The sequence below is a fragment of the Sebastes fasciatus genome, chromosome 1 (assembly GCF_043250625.1).
Source record: "Sebastes fasciatus isolate fSebFas1 chromosome 1, fSebFas1.pri, whole genome shotgun sequence".
NCBI classification, from domain to species: Eukaryota; Metazoa; Chordata; class Actinopteri; order Perciformes; family Sebastidae; genus Sebastes; species Sebastes fasciatus.
This window is the reverse complement of record NC_133795.1, coordinates 34,487,995-34,507,888: the sequence shown is the minus strand read 5'-3', so window position 1 is coordinate 34,507,888 and position 19,894 is coordinate 34,487,995. Positions and strand designations below refer to the sequence as shown.

At 39.7% G+C, this 19,894-nt stretch overlaps 3 protein-coding genes across 7 annotated transcripts in view; 1 reads left to right on the top strand and 2 right to left on the bottom strand.

Moving 5' to 3' along the window:
- Positions 1-2,028, bottom strand: part of grm2b (glutamate receptor, metabotropic 2b) — a 41,658-nt gene extending 39,630 nt beyond the window's left edge. For 2 of the 3 annotated variants that reach the window (XM_074645378.1, XM_074645376.1), the window contains exon 1: positions 720-2,027. The gene's annotated coding sequence lies outside the window, so the exon portion shown is untranslated. Of the gene's footprint in view, positions 1-719 lie in introns of all 3 variants that reach the window. The other variant, XR_012595158.1, reaches the window with a different exon arrangement.
- Positions 1-8,153, top strand: part of oxtrb (oxytocin receptor b) — a 121,936-nt gene extending 113,783 nt beyond the window's left edge. The window contains 1 exon segment of the mRNA XM_074645387.1: positions 8,014-8,153. The gene's annotated coding sequence lies outside the window, so the exon portion shown is untranslated.
- The window catches only part of tex264b (testis expressed 264, ER-phagy receptor b), a 46,981-nt gene continuing 33,330 nt past the window's right edge, over positions 6,244-19,894 (bottom strand). Inside the window, exons 3-5 of one of the 3 annotated variants that reach the window (XM_074645413.1) lie at positions 17,286-17,451; positions 8,270-8,544; positions 6,244-6,916 (exon numbers count right to left, since the gene is read on the bottom strand). In XM_074645413.1, coding sequence (XP_074501514.1) covers positions 8,279-8,544; positions 17,286-17,451 — 432 coding nt within the window. In that variant the 3' untranslated portion in view covers positions 6,244-6,916; positions 8,270-8,278. Of the gene's footprint in view, positions 8,545-17,285; positions 17,452-19,894 lie in introns of all 3 variants that reach the window. The other 2 variants (XM_074645418.1, XM_074645408.1) reach the window with 2 other exon arrangements.

Here is a 19,894-nt window from a genome sequence, read left to right as displayed (position 1 = left end):
TGTTTCAGATGATTTTATTGTGCTAATATCTCACCTGCATGTTTATTCATGAGGAATGTGTGACATATACCGAGACAATATGAGGATGTGAGAGTGAGAGACTACAACAGGTGCTGGTGGCACCACCATCATCTAATAATAATTACATGATAATCACATTCATGCAGACAATCTATCACTCTTACATCACATCCTGTCTGATCCATTGACAACTATTTGATGCATGCATCATGCCAAATCAGTAAAATACTTTGGTGAATCATGCAAACTGAAAACAACCCAATTACTCTCACAGCAGGACGCTCTTACACTATTTAGGGAAACAAAAGCTCTGATTGGTTCGAGAAGAGCAATATTAGATTATTATGCCATTTTATGAGACATTATTGTGACTGCATGTGCTGAATGTGGGAAACAACTCAACATATGTATCCAAACATATCACACTCAGGTGTCAGATGGTCTAATGGTGAAGTAGTAAGCTACACAAGCTGGGATGCTGTGAATATTCACTGTGCCATGTGAGATGTAAGTGCAGTAAAGAGAGGGAAAATGTTATCAACTCATCATTATAATAGATGTAATAGCAGTTAAGTTGAGGGATGCAAATCTAATTATAAGGATGAAACAATTCAAAATGCAAAGGCACGTCGGGCAGTAACATGCAGAGATAAAGTCATTTTAATGAAAAACAAATCAAAGTAATGCTCATGTCTTACCTGGTTGTAGCACTATAGATGTGTATCTGCTGGTCTCTTCTCCACACAGGCAGCGTGCAGCGCGTCTTCATGTGGCGAGCAGAGTCCAGATGTTGTTCACTTTGAGCATGTTTGCCAGCCAGCGGTTTTTGGATCTGTCCTTGGTACTGAAGTGTCGTTCACATTGGCAAGTCTGACAAAACTCCTCTCGGTGCTCTCCAACTTCTTGTGTCTCCCAGTTTCACCACCGAGTGGCCAGCAGCGAGCCTACAGACCAGAGGAGGAGGAGGAAGAGGAAGAGGAGCAGCAGCAGCAGCGCAACCCACCGATCCAGTACTCACGCATGATGATGCGCGATGGATTCTTCCACATACAACCACCACCCAGCTGCTGGACCGAAAGAAAGAGGCAAGTGGATCTAGATAAATGTGTGATTACACTTTGATTTGCATTGCATTTAGTCGTTTTGTCTTCTGTGAAGTGGATCAGATCAAGTTGAAGACAGGAGCAGCTGAGGAGTGGTACCTCTCTGTGCAGCTCCACAGCTACAGTGAAGAGGAACGAGTCGACGCTCTGCTCTCCTCCTCTCACACAGACCTCCTCACAGCTACAGCATCCACACTGGAACTACTCAACTAGAAGGAATGGGTATTGTTGTCTAGTGTGCAGGAGTAAATAATAAAAACGAAAGTGCATTCATCAAAATCACAAATTTCCAACTTCTCACAATTGCATTGTGGGACAGATGTTGTGTCAATCTAACTTTTAATGCTAAACACCCCCCCCCCCCCCCCCCCCCTCCTTAGGAAAAAGTCATCATCTTTCCAAATAGACAAACATGGCACTGCAAATGTAACAGGGTCATTATGTACCCTATATCTATTTTGCTCTCTGTCTTTTTTTTAATAATTACACAAAATTGATCTCAGTTCATTTTGACTCTCCAAACTCTAACAGAATATGTGAAGTTCAGAGCCCCTCCTCCTTCATTTCTTCTTCTGTGGTCCCTATAGGCTAATACTATAAATCCCCTCTCCCCTTTTGTACAACTCTCATGTGGGAGAGGTGGGTGTCATTTGTTTTGGCTCATTTATTATCCTGATCCATCCAATTATTATCGTACTGTTTTGTTTATATTTTTGTTTCCTACGATGTTATAATGTCTATCCCAAACTGTCAATATATTGATTTCAACGAACTGGCATTTAAAAATAGTTCTTTTAAAGGTCCCATATCGTGCTCATTTTCAGGTTCATACTTGTATTTTGTGTTTCTACTAGAACATGTTTACATGCTTTAATATAAAAAAAACCACTTTATTTTCCCTATACTGTCTGCCTGGATATGCCTGATTTACCCTCTGTCTAAAATGCTCCGTTTTAGCGCATTTTGATGGAATTGCAACAGCTTGGGTCCATGTGTACTTCCTGTCAGCTGATGTCATTCACATACACTGCAACCAGGAATAAACTGGGACACATTTAGAATGTTTACGTTTAAATTTGTGTCAAGGGTCTAAATATTGTATATTCGTGACATCACAAATGGGCAGAAATCCTGACGGCTTGTTTCAAATGCAGAGTTTTTGAATACAGGCTGTGTGTATTTCCCTGTGGATTGAGTGTTTCGATACTTTCACAGTATTAATATAGGACTTAAGCCTGCTTTATAATAAAAAAACATGAAAATCTCACTTTTTTATAATATGGGACCTTTGAGAGTAAATGCTGCTATGGCTTAAAGTTACGGCGAATTAAGCTAACTTCGATTTTTTATACTGTATTCGTGTGTTTAGGAGCTGGAGCGGGCAGTAGATTTAATATGGATGTTCTGTTTGTGTTTATCAGAGAATAAAAAGAGGCTAACTAATAGAGATCCAGGCGTCTTTACTATCTGACCAACACAACACAGGAGTCCACACAGTTACACAGCTCTCCAGTTACATTTAGAAGGATGAGAAAAGAGAGATGAGAAAACTTTTTTTCCCCCTCTGTGAAGGCTGGCCAGCTCCCCTCATTCACCTCCATCTCATTAAAACTGAATCGCACTCCAGATGAGTGGCACAGCACTTCACAAACTCAAGAGGGAACCTTGCACAGTTTGTTTTCCACTGAAAAGGCTACAACGTCCCACACAGAGACACACACACACACATAAAAACTCTCTAAAGCAGAAGAGTTTACATCATCTAATCCGTAGTTCAGTTGGACGAAGGCACACTTGAGCTCAAGGCTGAATCCAACACACAGAAAAGACATAATTCGTAATCATATGTTGTTACAAATAACCCTGAATTAACACAAACACGATACGTATCAAAAATAGTTTTTGTCACCGTCCAAAAGAAATGACCCTCAGCTATAAAAAGCTCACTGGTAATTAAGGTTAACTATTCTGCATGCTTTCTGCAGAGAAACTCTTTTTCCTCATCCAAAACAATATTACATCAGCAGCATTCCCATTGCGTAATTAGTGAGGAGTGCAGAGAAGGTCTGCTGCACCAGTTTGGGTTGTTGTGTCCAGTTCAGTACGCCAGCGCACAACCAGTTACAATTAAATCTGGAAGCAAAATAAAGTTCATTCAGTATTCTGCTTCATTACTCAACCCATTTCTGTCACCTTCACATACTACCACCGCCACCACCACCCTCCTCTCACCCACACGTACAAAACACATCTCACCATTTTCAAATATTTCATTTCCGCTCTAACAATAGCTACTTTGCAGTTGGGGGTTGGAGGGGGGGAGTTAGGGGGGGTTGGGGGGAAACGAAGAACTTTTTCTGTGTACAGTGGCAATTAAAATGACGAGCGGGGTCCTGCTTGTTGCATAATTCCCTCAGCTAACACAAAGGGACCAATTTCCTCCTGAAATAGAATTGCGGTTTACATTACAATAGTTGAGGGCATGTGGGTGGAATGCAGAGTTTAGATAGGAACATGCCAATTAATGTCGAGTGAAATTATAGAGGACGGAAACAAATCGTTGTTAGCCGGTGGTCAGCAGGCATCAGGCTGACGGCTGCTCTCTCTCTCTCTGTGGGTTTCTGATAATTCACTGTAATGAACGATGACAAAACAATCACTTTAAAATCAACTCTTTAGTTTCTCTCTTTGTTGATATTCACAAGTACGGAAATGTTTGGTCTCGTTACAAATAAACAAGCTTTTATCAGAAGCGCTGTTTTCTACCGACGAAATAGTCCGTACCAAGATCTGCAGATTGGAAGGTTTTTTCCAATTAATATTTTTCTAGTCGGAGCAGCACAAACTACATTTTATGAACCTGGTATTTATTTGTTTGTAGTTCCTATTAATGTGGGTGAACTGCCCATTTAAGCAGCATGATTGTTTAATGACCAGAGACCATCCTGGAACTGGAAGGTCACAGCTTCAACTGCCCATCCCAAGGGTTCATCCTTGCCCATTCGTGCCCACAACTAAATATAATGTATTTCCTTTGTTGGAAGTGTTCTCTGGGCTTGCCTACGTGCAAATGTGAATACATGTTCAAAATCAGTCAAACCATTTGGCTGAAAAGTGAGTTTTTCTTATCATACTATATCTAGTCTTTGGGCACACATAGACTACTGTTTAGTATGATAAGAAAATGTCCATATCTCACAAACTACAAGGAGCACAATCAAGTATTTGGTATCTATGAACTCATAACAAGTTGAATAACAAAGATATGCACACATATGTAGTGTGAAAAATATATATGTCATACAATATTAGCATTTTTCCTAATTTTAAAAAAAATCCCAATTTCGACTATTAATAAAAGTGTGATTTTTAATGTGATCTAGACATTTTAAAGTTGTACTGTTAGATACTTGCACAAAGTATGTCTGTGCCAAATTTCAAGACCTTTGATCAATAAGAACAAATGTTGTGGCATTTTTCCTCATCATACTACTTCCAGTCTTTGGGCAAAAATGGGTTAAAGGATAATTCTGTTTTATTACAAATTGGTCCTCATTTCCAAATGTTTGGCCATTATTTATTCAGTTATGATAACATTGAACTCATCAAAGTAATTGCTGGGAACACAGAAAAATGGCTAAAACAAAGTCCAATATGGAAAGAAACTTGAGGAGAAAGACAATCATATACAAGCCAAACATTGTTAACAAGCGAAGAGTTTAGTCAGATCACGGAAACTATTTTTTTTTTCACTTGTAATAGCAGCAATAATACCTCAATACACAGGAAAACTATGTGTCCACAAATACAACATGTACAGCAGGTCAAAGTTAAACCCCTTTTAGTAATGGCACACTGCATTCCCAGATCTTAGCTATTACTTTTGTGAGTGCAGTGTTCCTATATGACAATAAAAAACAAGTTGTAATAAGGCGGAATTACCCTTTAATACCATAAAACAGTATCCCTACCACCAGCTCCAAAGGCACAGCCAGCCCTGAGTATTTGCCCACTGAGATGATTACTGTGTCACACCATTGATGCCATATTAAAGTTGAGTTATGTTTAGATTCCTTATAGCCTACAAATAACTCACAGATCAGCATGGACTCAGCAAGTTACTACCCCATGCGTATACGAACGAAAGAGAGGCGTACCTCCACCGCTCCCACAGAGGTTTTATAATTATACACACACAGAAAGCATCTCAGAGTTTCACTCGTCCTCTTTAAGCTCATTCATCTTGTTTAACTTTATCTTCTGGGAGTTGAACCCCATCTTTAGAGCAATCAGCATTTAGATTAAAAACGTAAACACCTACTATAGATCATCTTCTTTGTAGAACATTTGTCAGGTAAAAGCTCAGCATCCTGCCAATTAAGTCTCTGAGGCATCTACAATCGGAGTAAATTAGTGAATGAGCGATGCTGTAACAGGCTCTTGTTTTGTTGTTTTGTTTTGTTTCCATGTGGAATAAGAACATACAGTAGTTTCACGAGTGACTGTCAGGAAAAATCACTCTAATGAACAGTTAGGCAGCTAAAAATCTCTACGAATGCAATATCATTTCCCTCAGAGACTAAAAATGCAATTCAGACAAAACAAAACTATGAGATCTGGTCCAAGAAGAAGATTTACTGAGTTATCTGGATCAATTTGTTGTGCTAAAGCTTGTTCCAGGTTTCACTCAGCAGTAAACGGGTCCCTGATTAGATAAGCACCTTTGATGTCTGAGAAGTGAAGCCAAAGAGGAAGTGCCTTAAACTTGCATTCTTTCTAATAGCCAGCAGGGGGCGACTCCTCTGGTTGCAAAAAGAAGTCTGATTGTATAGAAGTCTATGAGAAAATGACCCTACTTCTCACTTGATTTATTACCTCAGTAAACACTGTAAACATGAGTTTATGGTCTCAATCATTAGTTTCAAGTCTTCTTCAATACATTTAGTAAATTATGGTCCCATTTAGAGTCAAATACACCATAAAGCACGGGATACTTTAAGGCGTGGCTACTTTGTGATTGACAGGCGTTGTCCGGTCTGGGAGTTGTCCGTGTTTTTTTGTCTGACACCTTTAACCCTTTCAGTGTCAACATAGCGGCAGCCAAAAACCAAGATGGCGACGGCCAAAACGCCGAAATCGAAGCTTCAAAACGGCAGTCCAAAAAAAACAATGGGTGACGTCACGGTGACGACGTCCACTTCTTATATACAATCTATGATAAGCACCCAAGAGCCTCAGTCAGGGACAGTATTAACAGCTGAATGAATGTACGTATTGAAGGTTGTTTGTATCGTCTATTCATGCACTATGATTCTGTATTTATAATTGATGTAAAGGTAGGTTGTTCAACCTACATGCGTATTGTGTTTTAAATCATTCTTTAAGACTGAATAGCTTTAGTTTAGATAAAAATACCCTCTCTTCTGAAAGTTTTTTTCTGGGCTTTAACAGCCTTTGCAGGATGACAGTTCTGCTGACAACATAATGCCACAGTTATATTTAAGGAAAGCCTTATTATTACAGACAGAAGCCTTTGTCTACAAGTATTACTGATTTCTGTCCAAGAGGAAATCTGCATGAACACATTTTTAGCTCTGAATATGCAATGGGCTATTTACTTTAAACTGGCTTTTCCCTCATTTGATAACACACATGCCTTTGAGCTGCCTGCACTCTCCAAAGTGAGCATGGAAGCTCGGTGTGATCTCGTTTGCCGGAAGATAAAGGATATGGATACGACTGGACACACATTATAGGCCGTGTGGGTCATCGGGTGGTCTTTCAGGCTGCAGCTGCCATATTTATTTCAGAGGGAAAGAGAGAGAAAAGAACAAAAGGAGACAAAACAAACAGGAATTAGCCTGTGCAAAGAGACAGCAGATGGGAGAAAGGTTGAGAAAGTAAAATAACACAATATGGCTGAACACGGCTGAGCAGAAAACGAAGGAGCCGGGAATGAATGTGTAAATAAGAGGTAGCGTCACAGAGGGTTTGCTTTCAGTAATAGTGAAATTAATAGTAATGGTCAGCCCACTTGCCTTGTCATCTTTCCCCATGACTGATCACACTCACCATAATCATGTCCTCAAGGTGCTCAGGAGGACGACACGGAGAAGGTAATTATGCATTTATTCACACTATCATCTTTGGAAATTAAGTACATTTTTATATCAAAACGTGCATCAGCAGCAGAATTATGCCAACACAACACACTTCTAACAAGGCACACAAATATTCAATCAAAGACAATATTGAAAAAAAATAACAGTACACATCATTTTGTGAGGTCTATGTGTTCATAGTAATTTCAATGTCAGTTATTAATGAATGAAACACCTTTCCCTGTACGCTTGTGTAACAATCCACTAACAAACAAAAATATTGTCCGAAATGCAAGTAATGGTTAACTTCAGTACAGCAAATTAAAGTTACATTTTCAAGTAAAATGCGTTTTCTAACTAATACATCAACAAACATCATCACTTCTGTAGAAATGTTTCAAGAAACTCAGGCTACCTGAATAAGTTCTTCGGACTTCAAGTGGTTTGTTTTCTCCGTGAGAAAAAAAACGAGCTGATTTTAATAAGGGATGTCAAAGTTAACGCCATAATAACGCAAATTAGTTTTAACGCCACTCATTTCTTTAACGCAATCGATCTTATGGAGGTTATAGTGGGATCAGTTTTAAAACCAGAGAGCTTGTTGAGAAGGAGGTTTAAATAACACTCCAAACATACGGTGAAATTTGGCGAGGAAAAGCTGGCATGGCCATTTTCAAAGGGGTCCCCTTGACTTCTGACCTCATGATATGTGAATAAAAAATGGGTTCTATGGGTACCCACAAGTCTCCCCTTTACATACATGCCCACTTTATGATAATCACATACAGTTATGGGGCAAGTCATAGTCAAGGAAAGAAAGAATGGGCTTTCAGGGGTAGGGAAGTCTGAACGTATTGAGAAACACATTGTTAGTTTTGGTCTTTTCATGGGATTTGTTCACAATAACAAAAATATAGAATATCACTACCCCTCAATATTTCATTATTTGGACATGAACCCATCGTGAGACAGGCTTTTATAATTTGTGCTTTCCCAACCTCTTGAATTTCAATCGCTCTCTCTCATCTTCAACTAATGCCTCACACTGAACTTTTACTCCTCTTCTCCAACAGCACCCCACCACTCCTGAGCCTGGGGGATCTTCTTGTTGGAGTCTTCTCTCTCTGCCTGCTGTCCACCGATCTGCTCCCAGTCCGGCTCTTTAAACGAGCTTCCCCCGGAGCTTCTCCCTCTGTAGTTTCTATCCCCTTGATCCTGTATAGGCACCGAGCGGGATGAGGACGCCGCCAGGGACGTCTCTCTGCTGTCCGACAGGAGAACCCCACTCCCTGAGCTGCATTCACTGTTGGAGTCTGCACCTAGAGCAGCGATAAAACAAAAGGCGGGGATGGACAGATGGTGAGAGGACTTCTATAAACAAACGCCACATGAGAAAAGGCGAGGCTGCCCAAAAATCCAGTCCTGGGATTCAACCAAAATCTGCATGATGTTTTTTTCAGCTGCAGAATTCAGAATAACTATTATTATCTCTTCCACAAATTGTGCTCAATTTGACACCCGACTCATCAATTATTTGGAAATCATATGCATGGAGGAAAATGTATTCATACATTATGTCTGAATGTATCTTCAAATGAATTGTCAGAATGTCAAATCTTTCCAAATATGATTTAGAAAGATTGTTAAAATACGTTCAAGCCCATAAAACAAGAAGAGTCTACAGCTACGCTAGCAGCTAACAAGACAATGTTAACATGCTTATGTTTACCATACCAGGTATAATGTTCACCATGTTCATGTCTAGTTAAGCATGTGAGCTTACAAACGTTTGCTGGTTAGCTCTAAACATAAAGTACAGCTAAGGCTGCATGGGAATGCCATTAGTTATGCAGGTATTACATTAAGTATTGAACAAGTACATTTTTTGCTCGCACTGGATGAAAAGTCAGTGGCTCACCGACGTTGTTACAATTCATCCTGAGAGAGACATTGATGTCTCTAATAAATTTCATTTCATCCATCCAATTGTGGTCGAGATATTTCCCTCATGAGAAAGTTTGCTCCGGCCGGTGGGCGGTGCTTGACTGGTTTCAACATGGCAGCCGGGTCTTTCTCATTTTACAGCTAAACAGTACACTACAAGATGTTTCTGAAAACATTTGAGGAGATAAATAGGCATTACAGTAACAGAATATTGATTCATATTTGATCAGAGCTGCCTAGTTTGACAGTTTGAGCGAAGTTTGTGAGCTTCCCTAATGACAGTGAATTAGACACAGCTTGGCTCTGATTGGTTATTTTCCTTAGGGCGCGGTGAAATCTTACAAATGTCATTAGGAGCATCGGAGGACAAAGAGGAACATGATTTTTTTCCCCCAGATTATCTGTCTCATGCACTACTGTCAGAATATTTTATAAAAGTAACTTTTGCTCAAAGTTACCAACTGCAGCTTTAGGAGATGTTGAACTTTTACAGTGCCTCTCAGGTTTCCACTTCTCTGTCAGCTTTGATGCATAACTTATATGTTTACTGGACTACAGTCTTTGATGGTAAATCAAACCAAAAAACTACCGAACTGGAGGACACAAGAAACATCATGGGGATGAAGTTTCGGTAACACCTTATTTTACTGGTCCGCAAATGTCATGGTAATTAGGTGATAATTATACATTATACATCATACACATTAGACATTATTTAATAATTATATTCCTCTATTTCCCAATAGCTGGTAATTTATTTAATACATTTCCAGGAAAAAAAACAAAGTTAATTGATATGTTTTATTTCCACGTCTGCTGATAAATAGATAATAATTAGCAAATAACTTATTTGAATTAATTAATAATCTATTAGTTTTGGTTTTCCACCTCCGATGAAGAGCAGCGCACAGCCGCTTCTCAAGCCTAAGGGCCCTATTTTAAAGATCATATGCCATTTTATCATATAATTATTAAATAATGTTTATAATAAAGTATAAATTTTGATACATTTTGAAGTAAATATTGGGGTAATTTGGCAGCAATTCAAAAGAAATTTCAAATAGGTTACTTGCTAATTATCACCTAATTAACATGAAATTTGCAGACCTGTAAAATGAAGTGTTACCGTTAGTTTCTTTAAATGTTGTGCAAGACTGCAGTTTAATTTTCCTTATGATAATTATGCTAATATTATCCCTTACACATCCAGCTCTTTTTTTCTTCTTATGCTTATAATGCTTATTGCACATTCAGTTCGGTTTAGGATGATTAGTGAACAAGGAACCAGAAAATCTGTATAAAGTTCAACACCATAAATGTGGAAACATTCAATCCTTTTTTCCTTTTTCCCATGACAGAGTGGATATAGTAACTGTATATCTGGCTCGTCACATGTTTTTCTAGTTGTTAATGAACTATGAGATGAGCAGCAACACCTTGTGCTGCGACATAAAGTCTGAACTCAAAATAGATACACTGAAATGTTGTTAATTGGAAAGCTGTAAGCTGAACGAGGTTCATACAAGCAGCCCGGCCACTTGACTGCTCAGTGTTTTTTAGTTTGTTCCTTTGCAGGTTAATAGAATCAATTTCATACCTGTGTGTGCCATTCTGTCGACCTTTTGTCTTTGTGTGGCTGCAAGTGTTTTCACATAACACTCTTCTCAAATCAATATCTCCTCCTTACACTAAGGCAGCCTGATGATGACACACACACACAAGAACTAACCTTTCATATGAAGCCAGAAGGAGGCTAATCGTCATGTTACAGGCGAGAAATACATCATGATATAGGACCAATTATTATCAGAGGTGGCTGAGATTTGTGCAGTTAACAGAATGACAAACTAAAAATTGAGGAAGAATGTATAAAAAGTATGAATCTTTAAGCAAAGACTGTATCATAAAGTAAGTTATAACCGTTCGAAATCACCAATTATCAATCAACAATTGTAATTTCCCTGAAAATCCATTTAACATTTCCTTCTGGGCATTCAGATGAACACCGGTTGTATAACCTAAACAAAGTCATACATAGATTTCAAGATTGAACGAGATGAAGAAAAGTGAAAGCAGCTGCTGACTTTGTCAGTAACTCACAAGCAGTCAACCAAAACCTTTTTTTCATTCCTCGTTAAACTTCAAAAGGTAGAAAACAGAACTATACGCATCAGAGACATGTTGAATGTCACGCTTCGGAGTCTTCCAACAAGCAAAATACAAAAAGAGGAAATGGTGTTACGTAGCAACATGCAAATAGTACAGAACATTAATTACTCTGAGATTTTAATCATCATACTGTATGTTTATGTGTGCTATAGCCTGCTGCTGTGTGTGCTATAATGCACTAAAGGCTCATGTTGTTTTGCCCAAAATATGATATTAGAAAAGATGAGAGAGATATTGCAGCTCATGTTGACAGAGAATATGAGACTGGGGCCAGCATGGAGCACACACACAGAGGAGCTGGAACAAGAGAGAATTGAAACTAATTGCATGTAAACTGCAGAGCAGATTGAATGATGCATTATTTATTCCAGACAATAACATTACATACAGTATGTGGACTATGATGATTTTTATACATGAGAAAAAAAAATGCAAGGCAGCGCTAAACAGAATGTACACCAATTAACTCCTATCTATATTAATGAAAATGCATTCAAAATTCAAATAAAAAAACCACCCATATTTCTAGCCACAAGCTTTCGCGGATTCATTTACACCCACCACCATGTGCGTATGATTCATGGAGCCAGGAGAAAAATGAAATAAAATTAAAAATATGCATACTGAGCTCCGATAGAGCAACGCGTTTGGTCTCGTGTTGGTTTTCCTCTGCTGGTTGAACGCCTAAAGCAAGTAGCAAAATGTAATCAGTCAATGGGGAAGAAAAAATCCCATTTGGATTGGAAGATACACATTAGGAATTACATCTGCATTTTCTTTTAAAGGTGAACATTGTCGGTGCACTTGATTGGAGGGGTTTAGTGGTGCCTTCAGGCGTCGGTCTCTACATGCGTCTTGAGGGACAGTTGATCCTTTACTGGAATAAAACGGAGAAAGATGATGCAGAATTTCAGCATGATCTAATGTGCAAACTCAAACTTACTTTACAAGAAGATAAGTATCATACTAAGGCTTAACTATTAACTGACAGAGCTTTTAAGGAATAGTTTGATATTTTTGGTAAAAAAAAAAGAAGAAGCTTAAAGCATAAAGATTGGAAGCAGGGAGAAGCAGTTAGACTGACTGGACACATTTTTAAATATATTACTTTTAAAGCACACTAATTAATATGGTATTTTAAATTGGTCAGTCTCTGCTTGTTTCCATGGCAACCTCACGGCCAGGACAACACTCCAGGAAGTCACCAGGCAAAGAAATATTTGGAAATATTTACAGCACATTACTCTCCGTAAAAAAACACAACTTATCATTTCTACACTTCTGTTTGTGTGCAGATTAAACCAACTAAATATAACATGTAGTGAGCTGTAGAGGTGCTGCACACGTGTTTATGCTGAGCTCAGCTAATAGCTACTCTAGCTTTATACTCAATGGACAGATATGAGATTGGTAATGATATTCTCTAACTAAAAAAAAGCGTAAAACAAGTGTTTTTCCCAAAGTGTTGAACTATTCATTGAGAGGAAAATGTTTGAATGCCGTGTCCTAGAAAATGGTCAGAATTCAGAGACCTGAGAGACTGGATTAGGAAGATTTGTGACATGTTGCGATACATCCACTCAGAGACTTGGGACTTGTGTGTGGTTCCACACAGATATGAACTACGCTAGAGAATGAAGATTTCTAGACTGCTGTCTGACAGAGTGAGGAGCCTTGTGTGAGGAGGCTGGGGGTTGCTCCGGTCACTGAGACGGGATCGCTATGTGGGAGTAGTGGGGGAGCGGATGGGTGGGTTGGGGGTTGAAGGGACCAACGATGCCTCCAGTGTCCTGAATGCTCCACTGACCTGGTTGAGTTGATCCCAGTGTGACAGGACCACGGCTGCCTGTCACATTATTATTCACAGCTATGGACCCCAAATGTCACTCCCACTCTGCACAGCACCCATGACACATGGAAAGCAGTATGATTTGTCAACAATACTCAGTTTCACTCTGTTTTGTAGCAAAGAACGGAGATCCAGATAGACTTTTGAGGTACGGTTTCCGGTGGAGATGTGACACTAGTGTAGGTGTGAGGGGGTCAAACAAATATAAGTAATTAGTTAGTTAGTAGTTATAACATCTGTTGGGTGGCTTTTTTTAATGCATTTTCAGTGCAAAATCAGTCATTTTGCTTTCAATTTAAAGGAGATTATTGACAAAGGATTGCACTCAAACACTTCTGGATAGGCAATGATTACAAATAAATTACAGTTAGGGTAATATTCTGTTAAAGTTTGCTTTGAACCCATTTTTTGTGCTTAACGAAATCTTTCTGTGTTTAGTGCGAGCCAGGAAATTCCACCAAAAAAGGGATTTCATTTTAGATGAGCTTCCCCTTTAACATCATCAAATGGTGTATTTTAGATGCACTGGATGCAGGCAGGGGAACTTGTCTGGCTGGTAGCAGGACAAACAGAGTCATGTTCTTCCTCCTCCCCTCCTTGTTATAGGAGCACTGATTGAGCTCACCTGTGCCTAGTTGTCTCTAAACAGCACATGGTGAGCCTCATCAGGATGATGGCAGACCTGAAACGTTTTCTAAGGATGGCCATCACCTTCGGAGAGCATCACTAAATTTCTGGCTCCAGCTCTCACATCATCCCTACAGGATAGTGTGCCCCCTGAATAAATCCATCATTGTGCTCCTCAGTGCAAACACCACTGCACCAAACAGTGGAGGCTCACTTATTCTTGACTGCATTGGGCGTCTCAGACTGTTTCTGTATTCTCTGACTCTGTACTTTATTTAGATGTGGAAATCAACCTCATCTCTTAATTGACTTTAAAAAAAAAAAATCAATTAGTAGCAAAATAATCAGATGCAACTTCTGCTATGCAAAATAGTACAAAGATCCATTAATCATTTAGTTAATAAAATGACTGAAAATAGTTCACAGAGTCTAATGTGACGTCTTCAAAAGTTATTAAATTTGCAATGTTTTAAAACAGAGAAAAGTAGCAAATTATCACTTTTGAGAGCTGGAAACAGAGAATATTTGGCATGTTTACTTGATAAATGAGTTAAACAAATAATTGATTATTAAAATTGTTGCTGATTAATTTTCTGTTTATTAGCTATTGGGTTATATAAATAAAATTGACTTGACTTGTTTTTCACCTAATGTAATAACAACCCAGGCTCTACTAGGCTCAACGTGTCTGCATACAACAGTTTGTATTATACCTTACCAAAAGTTATTCCTCATTTTTCGTGTGTTTTCCTACGAATGTCCAGCAGCACATGTCAATTTCTGCTCGTTACATGCATACAATCTTTTCAAAATAAACTTCCATCTTCACAGGAAACAACTTGGTTATGTGTAGGCAACAAAACTACTTGGTTAGGCTAGGAAAAGGTTGTGGTTTAGGTTTAAATAACTCCAGAAGTGGCGTACCTTCAGTATGGAAGCGACGTGACGAATAAATCAACGTTGACTTCTTGTTTCACACAGGATACTAACACCTTTTTCCAAAGTCATGTGTTTTTTGACCCTCCCATCCACCTTTACCTCCTCCCTATGCAGCGTTTATGTACATACTGTACATGGATTACAGACAAATTGATTTTGTGGGATGTATACGAATTACAGTGCATTACTTTTTGTAGGTATAGCTACGAACGGTGTATGAGTGTTGTTGTTCAAAATGAAATTTGACCTGTAATATCTGGTCTCCTGTGTATTCTGTTTAGTATTATGTGGTTATTTTTACGTGTATTTGTGTCCTTATGGTCTGCTTGTACTGAATTTGATCTGAATTGAACAGGATGGCCTCTTCCACAAAGCTGTAGCAATTAGATGCTATGAGGCTGTTATCATCATATAGGCTTATTTTCACACTCCACGTCAACTCATGATTAGACTCGCTTCATCTCTCTTCAACCAGGATTGACTCTTGAAAACACTCCTCCATAAGCTTTTATGTCTCATGAGGATAAATTAATGTCAAGTAGATTTGTACTAGTAAGTGCTCGTGCATCTTTAATATTGAAAGCAAGTTTTCCGTATGGTGTCCGTAGAGCTGTGGACGGCCCCTCGGTGAGTGGCAGCGCACTTCCACCAGAAGCTGTTGTGTCTGGGCTTTTCATTAACACCTAGGAAGGTGTCAATCACAGTTTGCTTCCGCGGGGCTGCTCATAAACAAAACAGCAGTAGAAACGAGGTCCAATTCCCCTGGGTCCCACCCAAGCGGCAACTCCCACGGCTGAATGCTGAAGTCAAAACACAGGAGCCTTAACATGCAGCTTTTCTAATGGCCATCAGAAAGTAGCTGGCTGTATAGAACTGACGGGGAAAACTTTCTTCCTGGTATAACTTTTTATATACAATTTTATGGTATTAATTGCCAATATCACTTCTTTGAAATGGGTCTTGGTGGTTGTTAAAATGCTTAATTAAAGCAGCATTAATCAATTATTTTTTTAGAGCAACAATGGGTCAAATGACTAAGGGGTGAATTCATAAGCGGGCGCTGATGGCGCCATGAATTGCTCATCATTTGCAACCGCTATCTGCCCCGTCTCAAGGTCCGTTTTTTGAGTCTGATTGCAATTATCTGCGTAGCAAAGTATAAATGCGCTTGAGGTCAATGCGTCGTTGTGAGGGGCGAGAGTCAGCCTGAGCCAGAGGTTTGGGTCAGGAAGAGCCACGTCCATCCAAACCTCCCAAAGGCAATTTAGAGAGAGGAAAGGGAAAAATGTAAGCCCAGGATTTGGGAAAGGAAATACTTTGTTTATTTGTTTATATAATAACCTTATTTTTCATTCATTTCTTTCTCCGTTTTTTTTTCCTGTGTTTTTTTAAAAATTACATGTAGAGGAGCTTTTTTTCATTTCTTTTTCATGACACAAGTGTCACTGCATCCCAAAATGAATGAGTTTGAGCAGGCTCTCCTTATAAATGCGCTTCAGTTACCACCAGCTCTCTGAAGACGCTAATAAGTTCACTAACTTAAGGCTGTGCAATTAATCAAATTTCAATTAGGCTTCCAGCGATTATGAGAACAAGATAATCGACATAAAACGATTATTGTACCAAATTCCATATCGCAAATACGCTCTCGTCTTTTCTTGTGTTATAAATCCAGCGCACCAATTTCCTTTACAGCGGTGCATTTTTACCCTGCTCGGCGGGTCATGGATGGCCACTCGATGTGGGAGGATCCCCTCGTGGGAACTCTCCTTGGTGCTGGCTGGCTCTCGCCGGTCGTATTTCCTTCATGGTGGTGCACCGTGGGCTGACTTGGAAAGGCCTGGGCCCAGGGTGAAGATTGAGCTTTACAGCTCCCATCGCCCCGACCTCGCTTAGTGCTCGCTGTGCGCTCTCTCCCTGCGAGGAGGGACGGAGCTCCCTGCTCTCGGAACGACTGTCAACCGGAGCGGAAGGGGTCCCTCATTGTGACAAACCACACAGACAATATCACCTGAATGTGTAGTTCCCCTCAGCTCTACTGAGAGTTTTAGCATCTTTCAGCTCATTGTTTTGGTTTTTATAACCTGCAACTTTAATGTTTTGGTTGACTCTCACCGCTCTCATCGACCTCGTTTCAGCAAAAAAAGGCTCTCAAAGCACTGTACGATACCAGCTCAGCACCACAGACAGACAAAGTTAATGACTAGCCGGTGAACATAGTGGAGCATTCAGCTGCTAAAGAGACTCAGTAAACAGTAAACATCACACTTAACTATTTTTTTTATGCTTTTGAACGTAGCTCTTCAGTTTCCATTTGTTAGAGAAACGAAAACAGGATTGTATTGTATCAGGATGATTGAATCAGGATGTCCAAATGTGCGACTTAATCCAACAATCATAAATGTTGCACTGCATATATCCTATTTAGAGATGTTTATATGGATGGAGAAAACAATGAGCAAGTGTTTAAATGAGACTGCCTGCTCAGTTTGAATGAGGGGTTCAATGCGGTACAGCATGAGGTACACATACCTGAGATATCTGAGTCACTGAGCAATTCCTCTTGTTCTGACAGACTCCTTTCTGCCGGTCGGACTTCAGGCACGTAGAAATCTCCCTGCCGGGCCAAGGGGGCCATGAACTGGATCTGACCTTCTCTGTAGATCTCAAGGAACGGGTGTGCACACAGCCTCCTTTCCTGCAAGAGATCATTTAAGTCTGTGTGAATAAAAATCAAGTTTTACAACAACTGTAATATATAAGATGAACATATGCATATCCTTTAAAGTATGGGCTGTTGAGTAACCTGACGCGACAGATGGTTTGTTACACAGAACCGTCTGAGAAGCCGTCACTGGAAACTGTTTGGAAAAGGGCAAGCACTTTCAAAAAATACTAGATTGGATGAACCATCTGTCAATGAAACGAGTGAAAAGAAGAGAGGAGAAGAAGAGCCAAAACATCTTTTCCATAGAGAAAAGTCTTCAGTGTCGTTCTTCGCTCTTCTTTCGATCAAGAAATACTCTCCAGTTCTGATATAACTGATGCTAATGCAGCATCTACGCTCAACTCTTCAGGAGCCGCCATTGTTGTTTTGAATGAACAGTTACCTCTCCGTTTCACCTCGCACACACCTAAACCAGTAGCTCCTCACAGGACGCTCATTGGTCCGGACGCTGGCAAGCGACACAAACGCATTACTCGTGTGATCTCTTAATATCACGAGAATCCAGCTGCCGAGCAAGGTAAGGTGTTTCACCCCGAACTAATTTTTACGCCACGCAAAACAAAACTACAGTAACAGCCGCAGTTAGGTTTAGGCAACAAAACTTCTTAATTAGGTTTAGGAAAAACCAACACGTTCTCATTCCAACTCGTCACATACCGCCGCTTTGCCCTTTGGCGTCACGCCCCTTGGCGTCACTATAGGTTTAGGCAACAAAACCACTTAGTTAGGTTTCGGAAAAACACACGGAACACAAACAAACAGCTGATTGTAACGTGACGCATGGGACACAAACAGCGGTCTCCCGCATGAAAGTCTTATGTTTGTTGGGCCCATCCACCAGCCCTTCAACCCACCCCGTGTGTCTTTTTCACACTTTAAACTATGTCACCACACTCCCGGTGCACTTTCTCAGAACGTTCACTGTTGCCGAGGATGGGTTTGCATTGTAGTTAATGGAATGCCTGGTGCGTTTCATATCGGCGGTACTGAACACAGACGGCCGTGACATAGCCTCGGTATTTAACGCCCTGGGAATGTGAACGGGCTGGAAAAACATCATGGTTGGGCTTAAAATAAGTATGTAAACTAAGTAAAATACGTCCAGAAACAACGTAACAGAAGTACAGAAAACACGTCACAAACGTAACTTCAAAATATCTCAACAACACCGGGACACAACCATCGTTCTACAGATTCAAGATTCAAGATTCAAGATGTTTATTGTCACGCCGGTTATACAAGTACAATCGTGTGAAATGCTTTTTGCTGGGAAGCTCCATTAAAAATAATAAGTCATATTACAATTATAAAAGGAAATACTTTGTACAAGGCACATTAAGAACATATACAGTATAAGATATATGATTGAGATATTGCACTTGTTTATTGCACTTTGAAAGTTTGAAAGTCCTGTGCGTTGGACCCATCCACCTCTCCTCCCTCCCACCATATACGGTCTATTTCACTTTTTATTCTTCATCACTTGCTCTGAACGTAGCATAATTATGCAAATGTATTTACATTGCAGTCAGTACAGACTACATGGCGTACAAATGACAAAATGTCAAATGTCAAAAGCAAGAAAGGCGTTCTTATTGCACGCAAAATGCGACTACCATGTCATTCATATACTATGTAGTGTGACTGGGCTGGGTGTTTAGTAATAATAATAATAATAATAAACTTGCAGCTCGTAGTAGTAATTTAACGGCACAATTCAGTCAAATTAGAACATGCTAATTTAATTTAAAAAGTTAAAAAGAGTCCCATCGACACTTATTAACACTGAGAAATTTGCTCTATGTGTTTGAATACACACATACATGTAATGGACAGAGGAAACACTATTAACAAGCGCAGACATGTCAATAATCCCACAAGTGTGCGCCCTGTCAGCGGTGAGCAAAAATGAGTTGATCTCATACAATATATGGGAACCTTCAGCGCTTCACCCCCCTGAACTATCACGAACCTCATTCTCCCGTCTTCACACCCCCACGTGTGATGCAACACGTCTTACAATCTGTCTTCATGAATGTTCAGCCTCCACATGTTTAAAATGCTGATCTTCTTCTTCTTCTGTTAGCGGCCTCACTCCTAGAGTGAGAAGTGGGAAGTCTCACATGACAGAGACCACTCCACTCCTCCGGGCTCATTAACCTTTCCCACACCATGTTTTGTTATTCCTCTCATGCACACGTCCGATGTTACTTTCACTCCTTTTGGCATAATGCTAAATGTCGAGCAATACTAGAAACACACTGCGCTGTCCATTTTTACTGCTGCCAAAGTGTGACGGATTTGTTTCCAATGCAATTCAACAAATAAATAAACTAGATGTTGATTATTATCTGATGCCATATTCTACATTAGACTAAATCACAAGCAATATTTTCTTATGGTGAAGGGGTTT